The sequence below is a fragment of the Poromitra crassiceps genome, assembly GCF_964638095.1.
Source record: "Poromitra crassiceps genome assembly, chromosome: 26".
NCBI classification, from domain to species: Eukaryota; Metazoa; Chordata; class Actinopteri; order Beryciformes; family Melamphaidae; genus Poromitra; species Poromitra crassiceps.
Genome location: NC_139640.1, coordinates 5,274,655 through 5,299,654, shown reverse-complemented (window position 1 = coordinate 5,299,654; position 25,000 = coordinate 5,274,655). Strand labels below are relative to the sequence as shown.

The following is a 25,000-nucleotide window of genomic DNA, read 5'->3' as shown; positions in this document are numbered from 1 at the left end:
ACTAAATAAATCAATTAGAAAGCAAATTAACATATAGGTTTAATAGGTTTAAGGAAGGTCTTTTTCTTACCTCATGCTGGTACGCTGTCCTTCCATTCAAACTTGGAACAGCTTTGGTAACAGATTAGTGATGGTGACACAATATACAATGAGTATCAGCCACTGCCATCGGTGTATTTAATCTTATCAGCCGATGAGACAGTTGTAGTCAACAATGCAAAAATCGTCCATTTCCGATATTTAACCGATACATTTGTGCATCACTAAGGGCAACACGAGATTTATGTTTAATGGGAGCTGTTCTCATGATGTCAGCGGATCTGATGAGATGTTTCTGTTTCAGCCTCTCCAGCAGATCTGATCGTCAGACATGTTGTCCCGCTGCTGACTGTGCTGTTGCTGCTCACTGGCCTCTGTTTCTACTGCAAGGTACTGAACATCTTTACTCAGTAGACGATTGGTTAAATGAAACAGACTGTACATTTTAGCTAGAAGAGAGGTGTGATCCAGTAACAGCTGCTGTCATGTTTTTCCAGGCCAGAAGGAGGCACCAGCCAGGAAGAGAGAACATTGAGCTGGTTTATTATAACCTTCGTGGTTCAGATGCTGAAGGAAGAGAGGAGAACATCGAGCCAGATTATTATAACCTTGATGATTCCAGTGCTGAACGGAGTGAGGACATTGAGATGGGTTATGATGACGTGGGTGGTTCCAGTATTGAAGGAAGAGAGGAGAACATTGAGCTGGACTATGATGACGTGGGTGGTCCCAGTGCTGAAGGAAGAGAGGAGGACATTGAGCTGGACTATGATGACGTGGGTGGTCCCAGTGCTGAAGGAAGAGAGGAGGACATTGAGCTGGACTATGATGACGTGGGTGGTCCCAGTGCTGAAGGAAGAGAGGAGGACATTGAGCTGGACTATGATGACCTGGGTGGTTCCAGTATTGAAGGAAGAGAGGAGAACATTGAGCTGGACTATGATGACGTGGGTGGTCCCAGTGCTGAAGGAAGAGAGGAGGACATTGAGCTGGACTATGATGACGTGGGTGGTCCCAGTGCTGAAGGAAGAGAGGAGGACATTGAGCTGGGTTATGATGATGTGGGTGGTCCCAGTGCTGAAAGAAGAGAGGAGAACATTGAGCTGGACTATGATGACGTGGGTGGTCCCAGTGCTGAAGGAAGAGAGGAGAACATTGAGCTGGACTATGATGACGTGGGTGGTCCCAGTGCTGAAGGAAGAGAGGAGAACATTGAGCTGGATTATGATGACCTGGGTGGTCCCAGTGCTGAAGGAAGAGAGGAGGACATTGAGCTGGACTATGATGACGTGGGTGGTTCCAGTGCTGAAGGAAGAGAGGAGAACATTGAGCTGGACTATGATGACGTGGGTGGTCCCAGTGCTGAAGGAAGAGAGGAGAACATTGAGCTGGACTATGATGACGTGGGTGGTCCCAGTGCTGAAGGAAGAGAGGAGGACATTGAGCTGGATTATGATGACCTGGGTGGTCCCAGTGCTGAAGGAAGAGAGGAGGACATTGAGCTGGATTATGATGACCTGGGTAGTTCTAGTGCTGAAGGCGGGTTGGGTGAAGAAGCAGCAGCCCAGGGATAGTAGGATCTCCAAGGAGCTGATCTCACTCCAGATGGATGTCTCAGCTCTCACACAGCCAGCTGTCCATCACCTTAGTGAAGGTAGTGACAGAGTTCCCTTTAAAGTCCCACTGAAATCACAGCAGGAAAAAACAGAATAATTGAAAAGGAAGTCAGGACATGTTGCAGTTGTCTATCCATCAATATCATAATGCAACCAATCAGTTGTCAGTAGTGAAGGCTCACAGCAAATCAGATGACTCCTTGACATGAATATTCATGACAACTCTCCCTGTCAAAGTTACTGAGAGTCTAATTGGTTTGATTGAATTGTCATATCAGTTTTTTTTTCTTATTTATTTCACCCTGCATACAATATATTTCATGTCTTGTTTTATGTTCTAAAATAATGCATATTTTCCATTATCTGTTCATGTTAGTTCATGTAAATAATATGTTAACACATTGAGTGCCAAGGACGTCTGTGGACGTCCTAAAAAAAAGTAACGAGGAGTGCCAAGGACGTCTGTGGACGTCCTAAAATCATAATTCATATTATTCCATAATTCTGCTGTTTAAGGTCGTACCTAGCCAGTGAGCATGAATCCCTTCAAGGGATCACACGGCGCCACCTTAAACATCGTCACAGGAGCTGCTCCACCCACCTCAGATCCTTTACTTTGTACAGGAGACAGCGGAGAAAGCCGTGATCAAAGTGGAAACCGATGCATGCTTTCTGCCAGAGCCGTATATATTGCTCTGTCTACAGCGGAGAGTGGGCTCGGCTGCATCCGCGCTCACAACTGAGCTCTTATGCTTCTATCTATCTCCACACGATTTCCTAGAAAGCCAGCATCCGAAGCCGAACGGCCAAGCCTTTTCGTTCAGTCGCGTTTGCCAGCGCGCATCATTTCCTTGATGGGCGCTGGGATCTGTCCGGGGCAAAAACGGAGTCGAGAAAACAAACTCTGTGCGTGTGGGAGGAGCCCGCAGCTCAGAGGTGGAGAGGTGGAGAGGGGGGAGGGGGGGGGGGGGGGGAGGGGTGTGTGGCACACAGGCTGCACAGAAACCACACCACACGCCACCACATCAGAAAACACCAGCCAGAGTCAGTGAATGTGCTCGAAATTAGAGTGCAAAAGGTATTCATAAAAGGGACTATATCTTGGAAAGTAAAAAAAAACGACAGAAAACCCTTGAAAGTGCACTTTTTTGAGAGGCTGTCATTTCATAATGGAACTGTCTAGAAACAAAATTTCTTCTTTGGAAGAAGCAGGAGTGTTCAATGTTTCATTAAAGTCCAGCCCCGTTAATATAGCCATAATAGAAAAAATGTTTTCAACTGAATGGAAGTGAATCTGGCACAGGCTCCAGACAATTTTACTGAAGCGCTGTGGCACTCAATGTGTTAACATACTTACATTAATTACATTGTAATTCATTGTAGATCTTAGTTTCTGGTGTTTTTGCTTCATGTGGCGCTCGGTTGTTTGTGATTTGTTGTTGTCCGCTGAATTATCAGCATTTCTGTTGATTTCCTTTGGCATTTTTATGGTGCCCCATGTTTGACTGTATGTATTTTGTTTTATGGTGCCCCATGTTTGACTGTATGTATTTTGTTTTATGGTGCCCCATGTTTGACTGTATGTATTTTGTTTTATGGTGCCCCATGTTTGACTGTATGTATTTTGTTTTATGGTGCTCCATGTTTGACTGTATGTATTTTGTTTTATGGTGCCCTATGTTTGACTGTATGTATTTTGTTTTATGGTGCCCCATGTTTGACTGTATGTATTTTGTTTTATGGTGCCCCATGTTTCACTGTATGTATTTTGTTTTATGGTGCCCCATGTTTGACTGTATGTATTTTGTTTTATGGTGCCCTATCAGGGACTACAGATGTATATTAGCTTGAAGCTATAATCTGGTGCAAGGCATCATGATCATCAGTGATGGAATTTACTTCCATCACTAAAAACAATACCTACATTATCATCATTCAAGAAACATCTGAAAAGCACCCTACTGTAATTTTATTTAATTTGTTGTGTTTCTTAACTTATCTAACTTGTTGTATAATTTCCTTGTTAATTCTAGATTTTGTTAATTTTATTGTTTAGTCTATAAACCGTACTATTATGTAATATTTTTTCTGTTCTTTCGTTCTTTTTATTTGTTTTCCTTTTTATAATATATCTGTTGAAATTGATATGGGGGAGGTACCTTTATAAGCTATTTTTGGCTTCCAACCTCTCCTGCACAATGAGTCAATTTATTTTAATAATTACTGTATGTTATGTATCTATGTGCAAATAAACATAAACATAAACATTACTTTGTTCTTTACTGAGAATGATTAATGTACATGCACACTGTCCCTGCCAAATAAACAGAATACAATCAAATAAATAATGTATGTTAGTTCAACAACTACAGTACTATTTTGTAATCCATGCTTTTCATACTTCCAGTCATGTATTTTTAGTTATGTTGTCGTGTTGAAACTAGTCATACTGTCTCTTCTATATCATATCCAGTCTGTACTTCACGCCCACAGAACCTGGTCAAAGGAAGTTGGGGGGGAAAATGCTTCAGACCGGAGGAAGTTCAAACCAACCAGCCTGCAGGACATCCGCTCGTATTTCTCCAATCACCTTACATCCAGACACCTGCCTATCATCTCTCATTATTATCCATGAGTTTCCCTTTCTGCTTTGGCCAAGTTCTCCCAGCTTGAAGTACAGACGTTTAGGAGGAAGCATTTGAAAATTGCGGGAGCCAACCGTCTGTTTTAAGAGACTACGTTGTAACTATTGGTGTGCTGAAACAACCCAATTTCACCACAGTGATCTTTTATAGAATTTAATTTGATCCCTGTACCAAGGGCGCCAGATTAATTTTAGAAGTGCAGAGGCCAAAAAGTGTGTGTGTGTGTGTGTGCGTGTGTGTGTGTGTGTGTGTGGGGAATCGAACGGTGAGTCATATCGATTAGTTCACGGTCTTCGGTTAATGTACGTTACCCGAAAAGTAAGGCAACACTAATAATCAAAATATTTAATTGGCTTTGGTGTCATATTTTCCAAGAGAGTTTATCGTGGTTGACTTTAATCACTATCACATGAAGATGTCAGTCAGTCTGTCTTCAGCCAACCTTCTCTAGTTTGACTGGAGGCCGCAGGAGAACATGCAGCTGTCTCCTCTGCAGGGCGGGCGATCTCCTGCTTGAAGCCTGAAGCCTCCTCGTAAGCGCACACGGTTCTTTCTACACCCGCTAAGATCTCCTGGGCGGCTGCCAGTCTCTCTGTGATGATTCCTCTCATTCAGCTTTAGACATGTTCCTGAAACTCTCAAGAGTCTCTGAGTCGACACTGTTCTCTTGCATCCTATTTACCTTAAGTGTTGCAATAGGGCATTTGCAGTATAATGATTGAAACATCTTTTACCGTAAGTGTTGCAATATAGGGGCATTTGTGGGGAATGATTGAAACATCTTTTACCGCAAGTCATGTCAAGCCAAGTTTCTTCATAATGTATACATGTGACCCCACTTTGATGTCACAAAACTCTAGTGACCCCAGACATCCAAAACAGATTTTTATTTTTTATTTTTCCTAAAATGTACTTGTTTTTGATCATGTTATAGTTTGTAATACTATGTTAACTTGCAAGTAAATGCTCAATTTAGACCACATAGGCTATTTCATGTATTGTGGACGGCAGCCAGAAGCAGAATAGCCAGGATGAGCCACAGATTAGTGAGGATTTTATTTTCCCAGGTCCGGACTTGTACAGGTCAGGATATGTACAGGTCCGGACTTGTACAGGTCAGGACTTGTACAGGTCAGGATATGTACAGGTCAGGACTTGTACAGGTCAGGATATGTACAGGTCAGGATATGTACAGGTGAGCTTGTAATTTACAAAGCTGCAAATTAATACTGAACAAACAATGACTCTGAATAATGAAAATGTAAAAAGAGTTAAGTAGGCTAGATATATGGGCTATATCTGGTTAACACAGAGCCCACTAACATGCCTACAGCTCAGTTCCTGCAGCATATCACTGAACAGGCCACCTCCCTACCGAAGAAACAGTTCTCTGTTAATAAGGGGGTCATATGTTATGGCTCTATCATGACAAAATTATGTATATTTACATTTACATTTTGTCATTTAGCTGATGCTTTTGTGAAAACGGATATGCTTAGTTGTCTTCAATTGTGGTCTTTTTATTATTATAATCAAATATTTTTGTATTGATCAATTACTAGAAATACCATGCAACCCCATGGTTGGGAAAGCCTGAACTAAACTGTCTGAATTCATATTCATTGTGTTACTTTGGACTAGCGGTAAAAGCTAATGGAAATAACCGGAACGATGGTGTTAGAGAAGTGAGCTAGATTTGGAAGCTTTTATCTAGTTTGCAGATCATGTGTGAGGAAACAGTTATCAGAAAAAAGAAAAGAAAGAAGGAAGTCAGTGACCACATGATGTCATCATCTGTCATTCTACCAGTCAGTCACATATTCAGTGAGTCTATTAACCTCTCACACACCACTGCTGTTTGGTCTCACCGTGTTTAAAGGCAGCAGAAGAAGAGAGAACAGGTTCAAAGACACAGAGGAGAGTAAGGATGGCGGCTTGGGCCAAAAAGATTCCCTGGAGCTTTGTGCTGCTTCTGGCTGGTAAGAGAACAGCATTGTTGTTATTTTGACTTTTGTATAAACTACACATGCTGTCAGCTGACATCTCTAAAACCATCTCATTAACCAAGGCTCCATTTAAACTGTTCAAATACCTGAATATCCCAAAATACAATAACAAACCATAACAAATACTATATTTTAACAACTATTTTCTCAAGATTCAAGATTCAAGATTTTTATTGTCACTCCATGGTACAAGTATCACGTGTGAAATTCTTGTGCTGTGGACTCCGTTTACAACATAGTACAAATATAACAGGGCATATGAGTGCAAAAACAACAAGAGACACAACAAGCAATAAGGCAGTATAGTGATAAGACAAGTCAGAGACAGTTTCTGGTGTTTGACTTCCTCTTTATTGGTCATTTCTAATGATAGCTACTGTAAAATTTAAGCTTTTTCTACTGTTGAGCTCCTTGCACATTTATCCAGGACATTTATCAAGCCTTTTTTTTTTTTACATACGGTATCATATCTATATTTAATAGTTTGCTTACTTATTTCATACTGCACACATTTAATATCTTGTGTTTTAAAATACGACATTTTTTTCATCTTGTCTGACTGCTATTTCCGCCCACCCTCTTAATAGTGTAATCCATGGTTTTCATACTTCCATTCATACATTTATAGTTATGTTGCTGTGTTGAAACTATTGGTTGTGTATACAGGTATTAGTAGCCTATTTGCTGCTGCAGTGACGCAGTTTCATTAGCTGGTCTTAACCTACTTCTTCAATTTCCTCTTCTTTCGAGGACTTGGTTCCAGCATCATCAATTCAATAAGCTTTATTGGCATCAAGTACAGTTCAGTATTTTGCCAAAGCTTAGTGATCGATAATGATATAGGATAATAAAAAAGGCAATACAATATATCAAATAAAAGGAAATGTAATGTGAGTCTGTGGATGTACAATGTGTAAACATGTTTTGTTAGTTCTTTCCTTTACTCATTGTGGTAGGAAAGATGAACTGAACTGTATCACCAAGCAGGATGCCCAGTTTGTTCTCCTCCTCTAGAGAGAAGTCAGGGATTCTGTGGTGGATTTATGGCAATACTGTTCTCTGATCTGCTAGAACTTTTTGCAGTGGAGGAGGAACAGTATCTCTGTCTCAACCTTTTCTTCAGGTCCATGCAGAGACCTTTAGAGAGGCAAGTGCCAGGGTTGGAAATTAGCGGCGGCTCAGAGCAAAATGCCTGCCAAAAATCTAAAATTGCCCTTGGAATTAGGAAGACGGGGCCCCCGTAAAATAAGGAGTTAACGTTCTGTATGTTAAAATGACTCAAAGCGTGTCCTCACACCAGTACGATCACCCGGGCACTCCGCCTGCCTTCTCCCCCCGACAGAGAGCTCACTGAAGGACAAAAGACAGGGTAGTGAACTGTTAATGCTCTGCTAATGTTCCTTTTCACACTGCGGCCGGATTTGTCAATCAATTCAGCGTGCGTGCAGAGGTTTCCCTGATGGGATGAATGATGAATGTGCACGTTAAATTATCCATCCACGACACAATCCACGTGTACGTCAATAAACACAGAGCAGGAGTTGGAGTTGTGTTGGTGAACGGGCTCTGGTCCGTGATGGAGGAAGACAGTCTTCCTGTTAATAATATTATTATAATAATTATGCTGAAGGTCACGTGACCAAACCGGAATACGATACTCTCAACTTCCGGTGTAGACATTGAATTGACGGCGGCGATATACTGTAATGTACAATCACTAATATCACATTTGTTTTTACTATTTTGATTTGATGATCCTTTTTGAATATGGCGCTATTTTACACAAGACGCCTCCAGGAGCTATGAGCATAACCGATGTCCATCGCATATGCAGGTTGACATCTAAAACCCCTGATACCAAAATGGATCTGTGACTACATCGGATATGTATTTGTCCCAAACAAACAAGCATAATGAAACGTTACTTGTGTTATGTCACTTGACACTAGCTAACGCTAATCTGTCACTCTGCAAATTTCTGAAACTTGCTAACGTTAGCTAGCTAGCTATAACGTTAACGTAGATCCCTAACTAACAAGCATAATGAAACCTTACTTATGTCACTATAGCTAACGCTAATCTGATATAAAACTTGTCACTCTGCAAATTTCTGATTAACGTTCTGATTAACGTTACTTGTAGCCTATGTTTGCTAACGTTATCTAGCTAATGCTATAACGTTAAGGTATAAGACCTAATCACGTTGTCACTTCCCTTCCCCAGTATCAAACAAAAACAGGCTGACAAATGAAAAGCCACACAGCCTGAGAGGAATGTTAGGGATGCAGAGAGGCTTCAAAACTGTTAGATGGTGGGCCAAGACCGTTTTTCCTGTTGTTGATTGATCCTCATCGACAGTTGACACAATATTTGATGTATGATGCCAAATAATTCTATGAAGTCTAAAACTGTTTGTTGGCAGCTCTGCTTTGGAAGGTTTTTTTCTTCTTCATAAATGTATATTTGAATCGTCACTCTACTCAGGCAAATCGCGGGATAGCTGTAGTTTATGAACCATTCAGAGCGTAGTATTTAATGCCTCAACCAATCGCACGCAGCTTCTGATCTGATCCAGGATCTGCCCCTCCGCCCGAAATGTAAACAGAGCTCGCCTACGGATCGATGTGTGATTTCCAGATCACAGATTCTGAGCAGGAAGTGACCAAGCTCTGCTCTACAGGCTGTTTGGGACCTTCCTCTGGACCTCTAATATAGTCTACAGAAGGTGCTTTGTAGAATCTCTGTTGTCCCATTTATTAATTTTCGATAGATTTGATGGGCCCCAGATTCCACATGCATACAGGACAACTGCAGAAATGACAAGGTCAAATATTTGTTGTTGTTACGTTTCTTCTAGTTGAGTGTAATGTATGTCTTACATGACATTTGTTCACTGCTGAAGCAAAGTTTCCAGAGGGACACACTCTCAGTCCCAGGTAGTCATATGACTGTGTATGCACCAGTCACTGTCACCTAAATCTTACTGGCTTTGTTTTGGAAAATCATTATTCTAATTTATTTATTTATTTATTCATTTATTCATTTATTCATTTATTCATTCATTCATTCATTCATTCATTCATTTATTTATTTATTTATTTATTTATTTATTTATGTACAGTATGTATTTATGTATTTATTTCAAAAGTGACTTGGAGCTCCCAGTTGTTACAGAATAACCAAAGTTGATCCAGGAGCTGCTGAAGTCCTTGTGATGTTACGCTCCTCTGCATAAAGATTCAAGAAGGATCCTGACGACTACAGTGTCATCCAGCAACTCTCTAATCCAATGTCCTGTTCTTTCTTCCAGGTGCTCTGGGTGAAAGGGTCAACTATCCAAACTCTATTTGTGCTGTGAAAGGATCGACTGTGACCATCCCCTGCTCCTTCACATCCCTGAAGGAGTTTAAGATAGTGAGGGTTGTGTGGTGTCAGGACAATCTGATTTGCCAAGGAACCACTCCATCAGTGTACGACAGCAGCTCTACAAGAAACAACCGCCGCTACCGATACCTGGGAGACCTCATCAGCGACTGCACTTTGCAGATTATGAATATACAATTAACAGACTCAAAGACTCACCGCTTCAGAATGGAAGCAGATGACAGTAAAGGACACTTTACTGGGCAAAAAGGAGTGACTGTCACAGTCATTGGTAAGGACATCATATTATAATGCTGAGAATAATATTAATTAATACTGATATTTTTTTACGTTTTATTTTACTTGACTTTTATTTAACCTCGTTAGACCCATTGAGATTAAGCAGACATTTTCTTATACCTTGTGCTATATCTTTCATTTCAATAAAACTGCTACTAAAAATAAAGCTAATATTAATGCAAATACGACTTGTTTTTCTGCTACAAAAAGTTACATTTGTATATATTTTTTAAAATTAATCTACATGCTGTAAATTTGAAGGAGAAAAGGCAATACAAATTATCAGTTGAAAATTAAGTCAAATGAATTAATTACAGATGGCATACGCATGAGGATCTCCAGCTCCAGTAGTGAGAGAGTGATGAAAGTGGGCAGCAGAGTTACACTGAACTGCACTGCAGTCTGCAGTCTGGTGTCTTTCCACCAATTGGACGTCACCTGGTACAGAAATGGCCACGCCCTCAATGAGACCGGCCCCACCCTTCAGCTCAACCCTCTGACCATGGCTAACTCTGGGAATTACTCCTGTGCTTTGAAGAACAAAGAGAAAACACGCTCCGACCCGTACAGCCTGTCTGTGGAGGCTGACCAAGGTTTGTTCATTCATTTTTCAATTGAATTCAACTTTAGGAAGGTTCTGAGCTCGTAAGCTCTTTTCCAGCTCCTCCCTGCTGCACATTCATAGCCTCCTGGGAGCCTCCCTGTACAACCTTCACCTCCATCTCTCCACAGAAAAGTGGAATAGGGAGTGGGTGGGAGACCACAGCCTTGATGAGGTCTGAGTGGCTCATCCTGATTGGCTGATGAGGTGCGAGTCCCCTCCTGGGAGTGGCTAGATAGAGCATATGAGTCCCTGTCAAGTGGCGGAGCTTGGTGAAATGGAATAGAAGGAAGGATGTAAAGAAACCGGACAAGGACATGCCTGTCTTTATTTGGTCACAGCACAATGTGTAAGGTACATTGTAAGGAAATTTGTTGAGTTTCGCTGGATCTTAGGTAAGAGCGCGCGATGACTGATCGGTTAGAACCACAGAGATGTCTTTCAGGCTTTTATTTGGAATATCAGGCAGAAGTATCAGGCAAGCAACATACAGAGAGAGAGCATAGATAGACAGATTGCAGAGACATGGATCATAGTAGAACATCGCTTTTATACCTCAGCACATTCGCGGTATGACATCATTGATGACCTCACAAGGTCCCGGGAGGTATGACATCATTGATGACCTCACAAGGTCACGTCTGACATCACACAGTCTGGAGACAGCCTAGGTGCACAAGGTGCACTCTGACATCACCGATGACCTCACAAGGTGAACTCTGACATCATCGCCGATGATGTCACGGCGGTGACATCATCGTTGGGTTGCGGGGTTTGTGAGCATTAGTTACCCCACGAACAGGCCTGATGGTGGGGCCTTACGGAGCATTTTCTACAGGGGCATGGTGGCACAGTGGTAGTGGGTAGGATGATTGTCTCCTTTATAATGTTGTGTTCCCTTCATCCCCTGCCTTCCTCTCTCTTTCTCTCTCTCTCTCTCTCTGTGACTTGCTCTCTCCCTCCCTCCCTCCCTCTAGGCCCTGTTCCCAGCTGTCCCTCTCACCCAGGTGACTTGCAGGTGTTGATAGTGTGTGTGACTGTGGGTGTGGTGGTGGTGGTGCTGGTTGTCAGTCTTCTGCTGCTCTACAGATGGAAGACACAGAGGCAAAGTGATGGTGAGCTACCTTCCACACTGTCAATCACCGCCATTCATATTTTTCACAGCGCTGGTACAGGGAGAAAGCAGGAAGTGACGTTTCACTTTGGCTCTCTATTGGTCCACAGTCCAACAATGTTTAAAAAACAACTTTAACATAGTTAGAAGGTCAGGTTTGTTTAGCCATCTCATGGCTTCACCCAGCCCAGCACTCTAACCAGAGTAGTAGTGGTGGACAGACACGCTTAACTGAGGCAAAACCTGACGTTGAGATTAAATCATTTGAAATACGTTATTGTGAAACTGCAACATTTTGCGCTGTGCACCAGCGTAGCTATTTTACAATTATTTTGGAGATAGTGTTGATCAAAGAACAACTTTGTACTGTCTGTCCAGTGTCCACAGGTTCGAACACCAGGGGGAACTCAGATACCAGAAACTTGCAGGTGACTTTGTTTATTTCTTTGTAGCTATTTTTACTGTCATTGTTGGTTCCATCATGAGTCCCTGATTGGCCCGTCGACTTTGCAATTTCTAAAAAAGGCCCGCCAGAACTGGAGAACGAAACAGAATGTAAGTCCACGTGATCCGGATGCAGGCTAATGTCTTGTCATCTTACTGAATTTTATATTGTTTGTTACAGAGTGTCACCTATGAGAACGGTGCTGCAGCCTCCAGATCCCAGCCAGACTCCACCTACCAGAGCCTCAGTCCAGCCACCATGGACCAGGACCTCTACCAGACCGTTGGTCCAGCCACCATGGACCAGGACCAAACAGTCAGACAGACTAGAAATTAGATAAATGTTGTCATTTTCTGTAATCCCAGATACGTAGAAAATTACCTTTCTCAACCAAAAATATGAACATATAGAGACGTTATAGAGTTGGCTATTGGCACGGTGGCCAGTAAGGGTGTTGTGGTCGGGGTGGATGGAGGGCGTAAACACATAATTGCCTTTCACACCAGAGGGCTGCGTTCAAGTCCCAGTCATTTCAACCGTGAGTCACATTTAAGGTTGTTGTTATTTAAGCCTAACACAAACCATGATCCTAACATTAACCAAGTTGTTTTACTTGCCTAAACATAGCCAAAGTTTTTTGTTTACGCTAAAAGTTGGAAAGGGAGCAAGGTTTTCAAATGAACCACTGTCTTGTTTCAGGTTTACGTTTAGATTGTAGGTTTGCCGAAATGTTAAATGCCACGTTTTAGAAACTTAAAAGGCCGTTGTTTTGTTTCAAATTGACGTTGAGATTGTACATATCCATGGATTGCAGAAATGTACAACGCCAACATTATTTTCTGGTGATTGGGTTGTGTAGTGGAGTGCTGAGATGCTAGAGGTTCTTGTACCTGAAAGAAGACAAGTTGATACAAGATGTTGGAGCGGGTCATAACGCGTGAGGGATCATTCAATAGTGTAAACCAATGGGAGATCAGTTACGGAAAGAATATATATATATATATATATATATATATATATATATATATATATATATATACTGTGTATATATATATATACACTGTGGGCTCTATCGTTGCAACGGCCTTAAAACAGCGCTTACCCCCCGCGCAGCTCATATTAGTGGGCGTGGACCGGCGCACTCGATATTTTCGTGTCGGCGCTACACGCGGCCTTAAGCATTATAACCACACCTTTTAAACGTAGAATTATGCACGACCTGCTGATTGGAGAAGTGCAGTAAACAAATCACAAGCTTCCTTTTTAAGCTCCAATTCCACGGAGCGATCTAGTCCGGCTTCAGAAAAGCCGAGGCGCTCTGAGCTTCCCCCTCCCTCTTTCATCCCCGGCTGTCTCCATATATATTATTCCATATTATTATGCTTCTCAAACCAATCTCACTGCAGTTTAAATACTGCAAGCATGTAAATACGCTACACTATAGCGAATCCACAATAACCATTTTGTTGTTTTAGATTATTGTTTTTATTGCTTTTTATCGATTGTTTTTTTAGCTTGTGATTGTTTTTATTGCTTGTGATTGTGATTGTTTTTATTGCTTGTGATTGTTTTTATTGCTTGTGTGAACCCCAGTAAGACTAGCAACCACTTTGTGGAAGCTAATGGGGATCCGAATAAAGAATAAAGAAGTGAAAAGAATGTTCTAAACTCATTGGCTAGAAAAATATAGCCTATCCCTATGTCATGCTGAGATTAGATTTGTGAAAGTTTGATCCAGAATGATATCGTTTTCTCTCCCCTGCTGCACAGGTAGGATGATGCACATAAATATAGCCTACATTATGTAAAGTCATTGCATAAATGTGTTTTTATTATAAAAGTAAATGTGAAGTAAGCCAAGTCTTATTGGAGCGGACATCACAGTAGGACATCACAGTAGAACCGTGTTACGGCTGTCACTCATCTAAATCACGTTAAATCTGCGAGGGATATACCACCTGGATTACATATATGTTTCACATAGGGTTGTGTTTTGATTTATATGTCACAGGGTTGTGTTTTGATTTATATGTTTTATTTTGTCTAATATTTTACGTTACGTTGTCCCTGTGGTCTTGTCTATGTGGGCAAAACCACCAGAAAATTAAAGATGCGTATAAGTGAACATAAAAGCTCCATACGCAGGAACAACCGGAATTATCCAGTCGCAGTGCATTTTAATGATGCCAAACATGACATCTCAACCTTACGCTTCTGTGGCATAGAACAGGTCAGCCTACCTCCTACCCTGTATCCTAGAGGGGGAAAAAACGAGAAGCTTTTTGGATTTTCACTCTACAGACTTTGTCACCAAAGGGCTTAAATGACGAATTTCTCTTACAAGTTATGTTGTAATTATCTGTGTGTACATTTTTAATACTTTTTTGTAGCAACCATTTTATTTTTGCTACCATAATATCCTCTGTATATGTTTTAACACTTGTCTTTCTTCTTTTGTAGGGACAAATTCTAGGATGTTTTTTCTTCCCTAGTGGCCACCAGAATCCCATGTTCAAGTATTCTGTCTTCCATGTAATACAGGGCTCGACCCTTTTCCTGTTATGATGTTGTTGTTTTTCTTATATTTTGTGTAATTTTGGCCATCACCTGTATATATTGTATTATAGATAAGCCAGGGTGTATGGCCTATTATACAGGGTGTATGGTGTATTTTCTCATATATTTTCAGTCTTCTGGCTTATACCTGCCATTCTCCATCTGGTAATTATCATCAATTATGATGTCAGGATACAATGCTGCGACCCAATTGGTCCACGTATTTGTTTGCCAGCCTATTTAACTGGGTCCCTCCTTCTTCCCTGTAAAATGAATCTGATGAAGGTCTTGATGACCGAAACGTTATTCTTCTTTTGACTTATTAAACTTTTATTTGCATTTGGAGACAGTGTGCGGGAGTTCCTTCTTTCTCATTTTGTCCAATATTGAAATGTTCTACAATTGCATGTTGTGTTAACAGAAACATTATTTATATCTACCACTTAGCCTATTTAGGCTGATTTGGTTTCTATTTCTTGTCGAAATGGATTAGCCTCAATGCATGCTGGGAGACATGCACACATCTGGCCCAACAGCCTCTGAATGACAGGGGCTCAAAACTACGATAGAACAACTTTTTTTCCATCAGTCTTTATGCCTGTCTGACGCACGAGAGAGAGGGAGTGAGAGAGAAAGAGAAACGCCCTTTCTGGCCTATTCTGGCACTGTGCCACGCCTCTTCGGCGTAAAGCACATTTCGGGGCCTAAAACCAGGATGCTATCTTCCCGAGGCAGGCGCAAAGCGCGTTCTTTTTGCATTTAATGCCAGTTTTAGCGCCTAAGGCCAGTGGGAAGATAGGGGGCTGTGTGTGTGTATATATATATATATATATATATATATATATATATATATATATATATATATATATATATATATATATATATATACATACATACATGTATATACACATACTGTGTGTATATATATATATATACTGTATATATACTGTATGTATATGTATATATATAAATGTATATATATATATGTATCTGTATATCTATATCTATATCAATATCTATAAGGTGCCCCCATACTGTGTGTATCCAATTCTTTTTGGAATGTCTTTGGCTATGAGTTGGCTATAAATTACATGCTTTTATCACAAAGTGCACAATTTTTATGGATTTCTTTCAGCTAAGCTGCCCCACTATAAGGAATGAAAGGCTTGCATGATGAACAAAACCAAGCTGGATTCAGGGAGGAAAGGGACATTTTTGGATTGTGGCTCTTGCAAAAAAACAAAAACAAAAACAATGTGTAGTAGGGTAAGGTTGAGTACCACTGTTGTAGAGAGTCTGGGTTTGAGGTGGGTAGTGGGAGTGGCTGGGGAGAGGGCGGAGGGTTACAGTAGGGTTAGGACCTTTTTCCATGTACAATCAGTAAGTAATACTTTATTTATGTTGTACTTTTCAAACCCAGAAATTACAATGTGCTTTACAGCAGGAAATAAAAACAGGTGGCAGGTTAAAACAAAATAAGCAATCAGGCAAACAAATACAAGGCAAGAAACAACATCAAACAAGCACAACTTAAAACAGATGAAAATGATAAAAAGGCAAGAGGCGCAAAGGACAAAGTACAGACCAATCATTCAATCAACAGGTAAGCCCATTGGGATAAAAAATTATAAAATGTCTGTTTAAATAAATAGGTTTTAAGAAGTGTTTTAAAAGTGGACACTGAATCTGTCAGTCTCACACACAGAACTGAGAAAGCCCGTTCATCTCTCGTTTTGAGTTTGGATCGGGGGACCAGTAAAAGCTCTTGGTCCAAAGACCTGAGTGACCTTGATGTGGTGTATGGCTGTTTTCTCTGAAATTGAGAGACACACAATTCTTTATGGCAGCCAAACAATATATCCTGGAGGATATTCAGGTTGCTATACGATCATTTGGCTTAACTGACAAAGTTGCGCGTCATCCGCCTAGCAATGGTAGGACATGTTACAGAAACGACTTATTGACAGACCAAGGGGAAGCATGTAGCAATCAAACAAGATGGAGCCAAGAATTGATCCTTGAGGGACCCCGCACGACAGACGAGCAGACAAGGATGTTGACAAGGATTAGCTGTGTTCCCAAAACATTGCCTAAATGGCATAACGCTGAATGGTCACACCACTGCGCTGTGCACCTGTTGGAATATGATCATGGATAGAGGTTTGTTCCTATAGGTATAGGGAGTCAAAGTGAACATCACTTCCTGTAAAAAAATATGAATGGTGGTGAACGGAGAGAGTTTGAAATGTGCCACGGGTACATATCATGTTCAATGTAAAAGAGAAAGTTTGCAAGTCAAGAAAGTGGCAGTTTGTGGTAAAACTGTGGCAATATAAGTGATAAATCAGAAAGACTACACACAACCAGTGGCATAAGTGACGTCTCTCCTGCCAGTCCATTGTTGTTGATGGATGAAGGATGAAGGATACTTTATTTGTCACTTGCATAGAAATACAGAGTAAAACATGCAGTGCAATGAAATAGGATCTGTCTGCTACACTGTGCAAGAGGAAAAAACAAACAAACAAACAATAAAAGAAACAGGAAGTAAAAAGACATCAAATGCTATGCATAAAGTGCAATACAGTAACGTACAGTCCCTACAATAAATCAATAAACCTAATTAAAAAGGCAGTAGCCCAGCACGGCCACATACGTTTAAAAAGGAACCTTTAAAAAAGTAAAAATAAATAAAATAGTGTTACCTGGTGTTAACTCATTGGCTGCCAGCCATTTCTGGAAAACGGACGCTCCCAGTGCCAGCCCTTTCAGAGCGTTTTCAGTGATTTCTCAAGACCCACAGAATATTGTGTGATATTACTATGTAAACACCGAACACGCCCAAAGAACGATGAGACTCTCCTGCGGGACATCCGCTCGTATTTCTCCAATCACCTTACATCCAGACACCCCCCTATCATCGCTCATTATTATCCATGAGTTTCCCTTTCTGCTTTGGCCAAGTTCTCCCAGCTTGAAGTACAGACGTTTAGGAGGAAGCATTTGGAAATTGCAGGAGCCAACCGTCTGTTTTAAGAGACTACGTTGTAACTATTGGTGCGCTCAAACAACCCAATTTCACCACAGTGATCTTTTATAGAATTTAATTTGATCCCTGTACCAAGGGCGCCGGATTAATTTTAGAAGTGCAGAGGCCAAAAAGTGTGTGTGTGTGTGTGTGTGTGTGTGTGTGTGTGTGTGTGTGTGTGTGTGTGTGTGTGTGTGCGCGCGTGTGTGTGTGTGTGGAATTGAATGGTGAGTCATATCGATTAGTTCACGGTCTTCGGTTATGTACGTTACTTGAAAAGTAAGGCAACACTAAATAATCAAAATATTTAATTGGCTTTGGTGTCATATTTTCCAAGAGAGTTTATCGTGGTGGACTTTAATCACTATCACATGAAGATGTCAGTCAGTCTGTCTTCAGCCAACCTTCTCTAGTTTGACTGGAGGCCGCAGGAGAACATGCAGCTGTCTCCTCTGCAGGGCGGGCGATCTCCTGCTTGAAGCCTGAAGCCTCCTCGTAAGCGCACACGGTTCTTTCTACACCCGCTAAGATCTCCTGGGCGGCTGCCAGTCTCTCTGTGATGATTCCTCTCATTCAGCTTTAGACATGTTACTGAAACTCTCAGGAGTCTCCGAGTCGACACTGTTCTCTTGCATCCTATTTACCTTAAGTGTTGCAATAGGGCATTTGCAGTATAATGATTGAAACATCTTTTACCATAAGTGTTGCAATATAGGGGCATTTGCGGGGAATGATTGAAACATCTTTTACCGCAAGTCATGTCAAGTCAAGTTTCTTCATAATGTATACTTGTGACCCCACTTTGATGTCACAAAACTCTAGTGACCCCAGACATCCAAAACAGATTTTTATTTTTTATTTTTCCTAAAATTTACTTGTTTTTGATCATGTTATAGTTTGTAATACTATGTTAACTTGCAAGTAAATGCTCAATTTAGACCACATAGGCTATTTCATGTATTGTGGACGGCAGCCAGAGGCAGAATAGCCAGGATGAGCCACAGATTAGTGAGGATTTTATTTTCCCAGGTCCGGACTTGTACAGGTCAGGATATGTACAGGTCAGGACTTGTACAGGTCAGGACTTGTACAGGTCAGGACTTGTACAGGTCAGGATATGTACAGGTGAGCTTGTAATTTACAAAGCTGCAAATTAATACTGAACAAACAATGACTCTGAATAATGAAAATGTAAAAAGAGTTAGTGTAAGTATAGGCTAGATATATGGGCTATATCTGGTTAACACAGAGCCCACTAACATGCCTACAGCTCAGTTCCTGCAGCATATCACTGAACAGGCCACCTCCCTACCGAAGAAACAGTTCTCTGTTGATAAGGGGGTCATATGTTATGGCCAGGGGTGGACTGGGATTCTAATTCAGGCTGGGCATTAGATACCAAGCAGGCCAGGGCGATACGGGCCGACGCGCGTGCCGGCGTCCGAAGGGCGGCGGCGAAAAATTTGGGCCGTTTGAAGCCCAATTTGGACCATTTGAAGCCCAATTTGGGCCATTTGAAGCCAGATTTGGGCCATTTGAAGCCCAATTTGGGCCGTTTAAAGTCAGATTTGGGCCGTTTGAAGCCCAATTTGGGCCGAGTCCAATTTTACAATGCTGAGATGCACCCACTTTAACCCTGAATAAAGTAATAAAACCACTAGTAAACCAGTAGGCGGCGCCTGGCCTGCTGTTCAGTGAGTGGCCTGACTGGGGGCACCAAATTTTTTTTTTTTTTTTGCAGGCCAGGCCAGGCCAGGCCACCGGGCATTTGCCCGACGTGCCCGATTATGCAGTCCGCGCCTGGTTATGGCTCTATCATGACAAAATTATGTATATTTACATTTACATCTGGTCATTTAGCAGATGTTTTTGTGAAAACGGATACGCTCAGTTGTCTTAAATTGTGGTCTTTTTATTATTATAATCAAATATTTTTGTATTGATCAATTACTAGAAATTCCATGCAACCCCATGGTTGGGAAAGCCTGAACTAAACTGTCTGAATTCATATTCATTGTGTTACTTTGGACTAGTGGTAAAAGCTAATGGAGATAACAGGAACTAGAGAAGTGAGCTAGATTTGGAAGCTTTTATCTAGTTTGCAGATCATGTGTTCAAGTTCAAGTTCAAGTATATTTATTGTCATTGTTAAATTGCTCCAACAACGAGATATAGACAAGCATCTCCCTGAGACGTACAGTGAAACACCATATGTGTGAGGAAACAGTTATCGGAAAAAAGAAAAGAAAGAAGGAAGTCAGTGACCACATGATGCCATCATCTGTCATTGTACCAGTCAGTCACATATTCAGTGAGTCTATTAACCTCTCACACACCACTGCTGTTTGGTCTCACCGTGTTTAAAGGCAGCAGAAGAAGAGTGAACAGGTTAAAAGACACAGAGGAGAGTAAGGATGGCGGCTTGGGCCAAAAAGATTCCCTGGAGCTTTGTGCTGCTTCTGGCTGGTAAGAGGACAGCATTGTTGTTATTTTGACTTTTGTATAAACTACACATGTTGTCAGCTGACATCTCTAAAACCATCTCATTAACCAAGGCTCCATTTAAACTGTTCAAATACATTATCCCAAAATACAATAACAAACCATAACACATACTGTATTTTAACAACTATTTTCTGGTGTTTGACTTCCTCTTTATTGGTTATTTCTAATGATAGCTACTGTCAAATTTAAGCTTTTTCTACTGTTGAGCTCCTTGCACATTTATCCAGGACATGGTATCAAGCCTTCTTTTAAACATATTGTATCACGCCTATATTTATTCATATCTTGTGTTTTAAAATACTTATTTCATACTGCACACATTTCATATCTTATGTTTTAAAATACTTATTTAATACTGCACACATTTCATATCTTATGTTTTAAAATACTACATATTTTTTCATCTTCACCTACATTTTACTGGTGTGATTGATTTCTGGCTTTGTTTTGGGTTAGGGTTAGGGTTATTTATTTATTTATTTATTTATTTATTTATTTATTTATTTATTTATTTATTTATTTATGTACATATGTATTTATTTATTATTATTATTATTATTATTATTATTTTTCAAAAGTGACTTGGAGCTCCCAGTTGTTACAGAATAACCAAAGTTGATCCAGGAGCTGCTGAAGTCCTTGTGATGTTGCGCTCATCTGCGTAAAGATTCAAGAAGGATCCTGATGACTACAGTGTCATCCAGCAACTCTCTAATCCAATGTCCTGTTCTTTCTTCCAGGTGCTCTGGGTGAAAGGGTCAACTATCCAAACTCTATTTGTGCTGTGAAAGGATCGACTGTGACCATCCCCTGCTCCTTCACATCCCTGAAGGAGTTTAAGATAGTGAGGGTTGTGTGGTGTGTGAACCATACGATTTGCCATCTAAACACTCCATCAGTGTACGACAGCAGCACTACAAAAAACAACCGCCGCTACCGATACCTGGGAGACCTCATCAGAGACTGCACTTTGCAGATTATGAATATACAATTCACAGACTCAAAGACTCACCGCTTCAGAATGGAAGCAGATGACAGTGAAGGGAGCTTTACTGGGCAAAAAGGAGTGACTGTCAAAGTCATTGGTAAGGACATCATATTATAATGAGAATAATATGAATTAATACTGATATTTGTTTATGTTTTATTTTACTTGACTTTTATTTAACCTGGTTAGACCCATTGAGATGAAGCAGACATTTTCTTATACCTTGTGCTATATCTTTCATTTCAATAAAACTGCTACTAAAAATAAAGCTAATGTTAATGCAAATACGACTTGTTTTTCTGCTACAATAAATTATATTTATATCACACTTTTTTTTATGAACCTACATGCTGTAAATTTGAAGGAGAAAAGGCAATACAAATGATCAGTTGAAACAAGTCAAATTGCTTGGATCAAAACCATGTATTGTAAAATGAAAATTAAGTCAAATGAATTAATTACAGATGGCCCACGAATGAGGATCTCCAGCTCCAGTAGTGAGAGAGTGATGAAAGCGGGCAGCAGAGTTACACTGAACTGCACTACTGCAGTCTGCTCTTTCCACCAATTGGACGTCAGCTGGTACAGAAATGACCACGCCCTCAATGAGACCGGCCCCACCCTTCAGCTCAACCCTCTGACCACGGCTAACTCTGGGAATTACTCCTGTGCTTTGAAGAACAAAGAGAAAACACGCTCCGACCCGTACAGCCTGTCTGTGGAGGCTGACGAAGGTTTGTTCATTCATTTTTCAATTGAATTAAACTTTAGGAAGGTTCCTCCCTGTACAACCTTCACCTCCATCTCTCCACAGCCGGTTCTCTTCAATCTGTGTACAAAGAACCAGCCTGTTCTCACTCCAACGGCATCAAACACAGCCGCTCTGTCACGCACCTTGTGCATCAGACGAGCACGGTACCGTGTGCGCCAGTATGAGACGCATACGGAAGCACCTGGTTGGAGGCTGGAGCTAGTTACTGGTGTGGAGCATTATAGGTGAAGGGTCTCCAAGGGGTCAAAGACCCCGGGGGAGTCAGGGGTCTCCCCCAAAAAACAGGTCTTCGAGAAACCCCAAAAGTCTTCCCCTGGAGACCCTAACCCAGGGATACTCAACTTGCTTTGCCCGGGGGCCACTTTCGTGAAATGATAGAAGGCCAGGGGCCAGTTAATAAACAAACAATATACATTTTTCTGTAGCGGATTGTAGGTTTTTGGGGTGTCAGCCGGAGTTTAGTCTGACAATGTTGTGCACACCGGATAGTTAGTTAGGTTAAGTACATACATAAGTGCCTGCAAGCAGACGGCAGTATTTGACAATTAAGCAGCTAAATCATAGATTATTGAAAGATAGTCCATATTCCAGACTGAAATGCTATAACAGAAGTCAAGTGGAGTATTAGCCAGAATTACATGAACATTTGGACACTTATTCAGCGGGTATCTTGCATGTTGCGTTCAGGTGCACTGTAAAAAAAGAAAAAAGAAAAAAAAAGTTTGTTTTTGTTTTGCAATTCCATCGCGGGCCACATGCGCAAGTTGTGTATCACTGCCCTAACCCTTGCCCTGGAGCCCCACACCATATCCAAACCCTAACCTCAACCAAGTGGCTCCCAGTGCCTAAAGCCAACCCACCTGAAACCCACTGTGCCTCACCCCAACCCCAAGGTGTCAGGTGACCTTTGCCTCACCCAAACCAGGTGCGTCCGTGTGCATCCCATAGAGACAGTCCGCATGTCTCGGAACGCCCACAAAATGTTAAACGGCTGGCGCGCGAGTGGGGTAAAACCGCCCATATATCTCATGGGCTGACTCACCAAAAGACGGTGCTGCGGCTCTAAACTACAGGTTTGGGGGGTCTAGAGCAGAACACAAGACGTCTGCTCAGATGTGCGTTTACTGCGGTGGTTAAATCCCCGATCGTGTCTGCCTGACGCGGTTCACGGTCTTAAAGGGATACACACACAAATGAGGGATATATATGCAAATGCTGCATCAGGTATCAATGGGTTAATTCAATTGGTTTCCAATGCAGTTTCACAAGTCCCAGGGATTTTCTAGAAACAACACTCCACAAAGTTGAAACAAGGAACAATACGGCAGATAACTAAATAAAGATAAAATGTCCAAAAATATTGCAATATTTGCCACGATATGTGATATTTATCACAATATCAAATATCGTATATTAAACATAATATACCTGGACAGCCGTTAAACCTGGGCGGGCCATCCAACGTGTGGGAAACACTGCAAGTTACACAACCTCAAAAGTTTCTATACTGTATCCTGCCTGTTTGACTGTTTTACAGAACCAACATCAGATAACCTACCGGTGATTGTTGGTGTTGTTGTCGTGCTCACTATGCTCACCCTCATCTTGGTGTTCATCATCATCATCATCAAAAGGTACTGTCACTCACCAAAACAACTTACATCAGTCTAGCTGTTTGCTTTTCATGATTAAATACAGCATTGCTCGAAATACAACACTTTAAGAGTTATATTCCAAACTGCCACATATATACATTTTACCACAATTTCATCATTAAATGCATAGTGTGGATTTTGCTCTTTACCAAAATACCAAAACAATGGTCCTACTCGATCATTAATGATGGTCCATTGGCAGTGTGGGACAGTGTGTCTGCAGAAAGCCTGCTGTCTTCTGCCTGGATGTTCTGGACATTTCTGGACATCAACCTTTTGGCAGAAGGTCTCCTTCAACCAAACCCACTGCTAAATCCTTTTATATCTCAAAGCCTTGCTGGCTGTGGTAGTGGTCTGAACTCTAAAACAGAGCAAGTTGTCAGAACTAGTGTGTATCGTGAGCTGGCAGCTCGTAAGGGATAATGTACAGTGATTGTCGAGGTTTTATCCGGCATTATTATTAGTCTGATATGACTGGAGGTGGTCCTCCAGTCTTTCAGAACTTCGTACATAGCAACGATCTCTTATACAAAAATAACATATAATTTTCTTTTTATGCCTCCGCATTATGGATCCGGGTTGTCCGTCCATCTGTCCGTCCGTCCGTCCATCCGATGTTCGTTAACGCGATATCTGAGGAACGCCTTGACGTAATTTAATCAAATTTGCCTCAAATGACTTGGACTCAAGCATAAACTGATTAGATTTTGGTGGTCAAAGGTCACGGTCACTGTGACCTCTTGAACGCCATTTTCAAGCTTGTTAGCGCAACATCTCAGAAATGCCTTGATGGAATTTCATCAAATTTGCCTCAAACATCGACTTGGACTCAAGGATGAACTGATTAGATTCTCGTGGTCAAAGGTCAAAGTCACTGTGACCTCACGAATGCCATTCCCTAGTTCGTTAAAGCGATATCTCAAGAACGGCTTGATGGAATTTCTTCCAATTTGGCTCAAACGTCGACTTGGGCACAAGGATGAACAGATTACAATTTGGTGATCAAAGGTCAAGGTCACCGTGACCTCTCCAATGCCATTTTCAAGAATCTTAACGCCATATCTCAGGAATGCCTTGACGGAATTTCATCAAATTTGCCTCAAACATTAACTTGGCCTCAAGGATGAACTGATTACATTTTGGTGGTCAAAGTTCAAGGTCACTGTGACCTCACGGACGCCATTCCGAAATTCGTTAACGCGATAGCTCAAGAATGTCTTGATGGAATTTCTTCGAATTTGCCTCAAACGTCACATGGACTCAAGGATGAACTGATTCGATTTGATGAGTTCAAGATTACTGTAACATCACGGCCGCTCGTTTCATGCTCATTAACGTGAGATCTCAGGAATGCCTTGACGGAATTT

At 41.2% G+C, this 25,000-nt stretch overlaps 2 protein-coding genes across 2 annotated transcripts in view; both read left to right on the top strand.

Annotated features, from left to right (window-relative positions):
- Positions 1-6,207: 6,207 nt before the first annotated feature.
- Positions 6,208-15,030, top strand: LOC310798795 (uncharacterized protein). The gene is made up of 6 exons (XM_083661347.1): positions 6,208-6,279; positions 9,617-9,961; positions 10,287-10,562; positions 11,548-11,685; positions 12,063-12,112; positions 12,310-15,030. The coding sequence occupies exons 1-6, from the start codon at positions 6,228-6,230 to the stop codon at positions 12,463-12,465; spliced, it is 1,017 nt and encodes a 338-aa protein (XP_083517473.1). The 5' UTR covers positions 6,208-6,227; the 3' UTR covers positions 12,466-15,030.
- A 5,097-nt stretch (positions 15,031-20,127) lies between these two features.
- Positions 20,128-25,000, top strand: part of LOC310798905 (sialoadhesin-like) — a gene marked incomplete at its 5' end in the record, with an annotated part of 13,644 nt that continues 8,771 nt past the window's right edge. Inside the window, 4 exons of the mRNA XM_083661463.1 lie at positions 20,128-20,179; positions 20,959-21,303; positions 21,671-21,940; positions 23,516-23,612. Of these exons, the coding sequence (XP_083517589.1) occupies positions 20,128-20,179; positions 20,959-21,303; positions 21,671-21,940; positions 23,516-23,612 (764 nt within the window). The remainder of the gene's footprint in view (positions 20,180-20,958; positions 21,304-21,670; positions 21,941-23,515; positions 23,613-25,000) is intronic.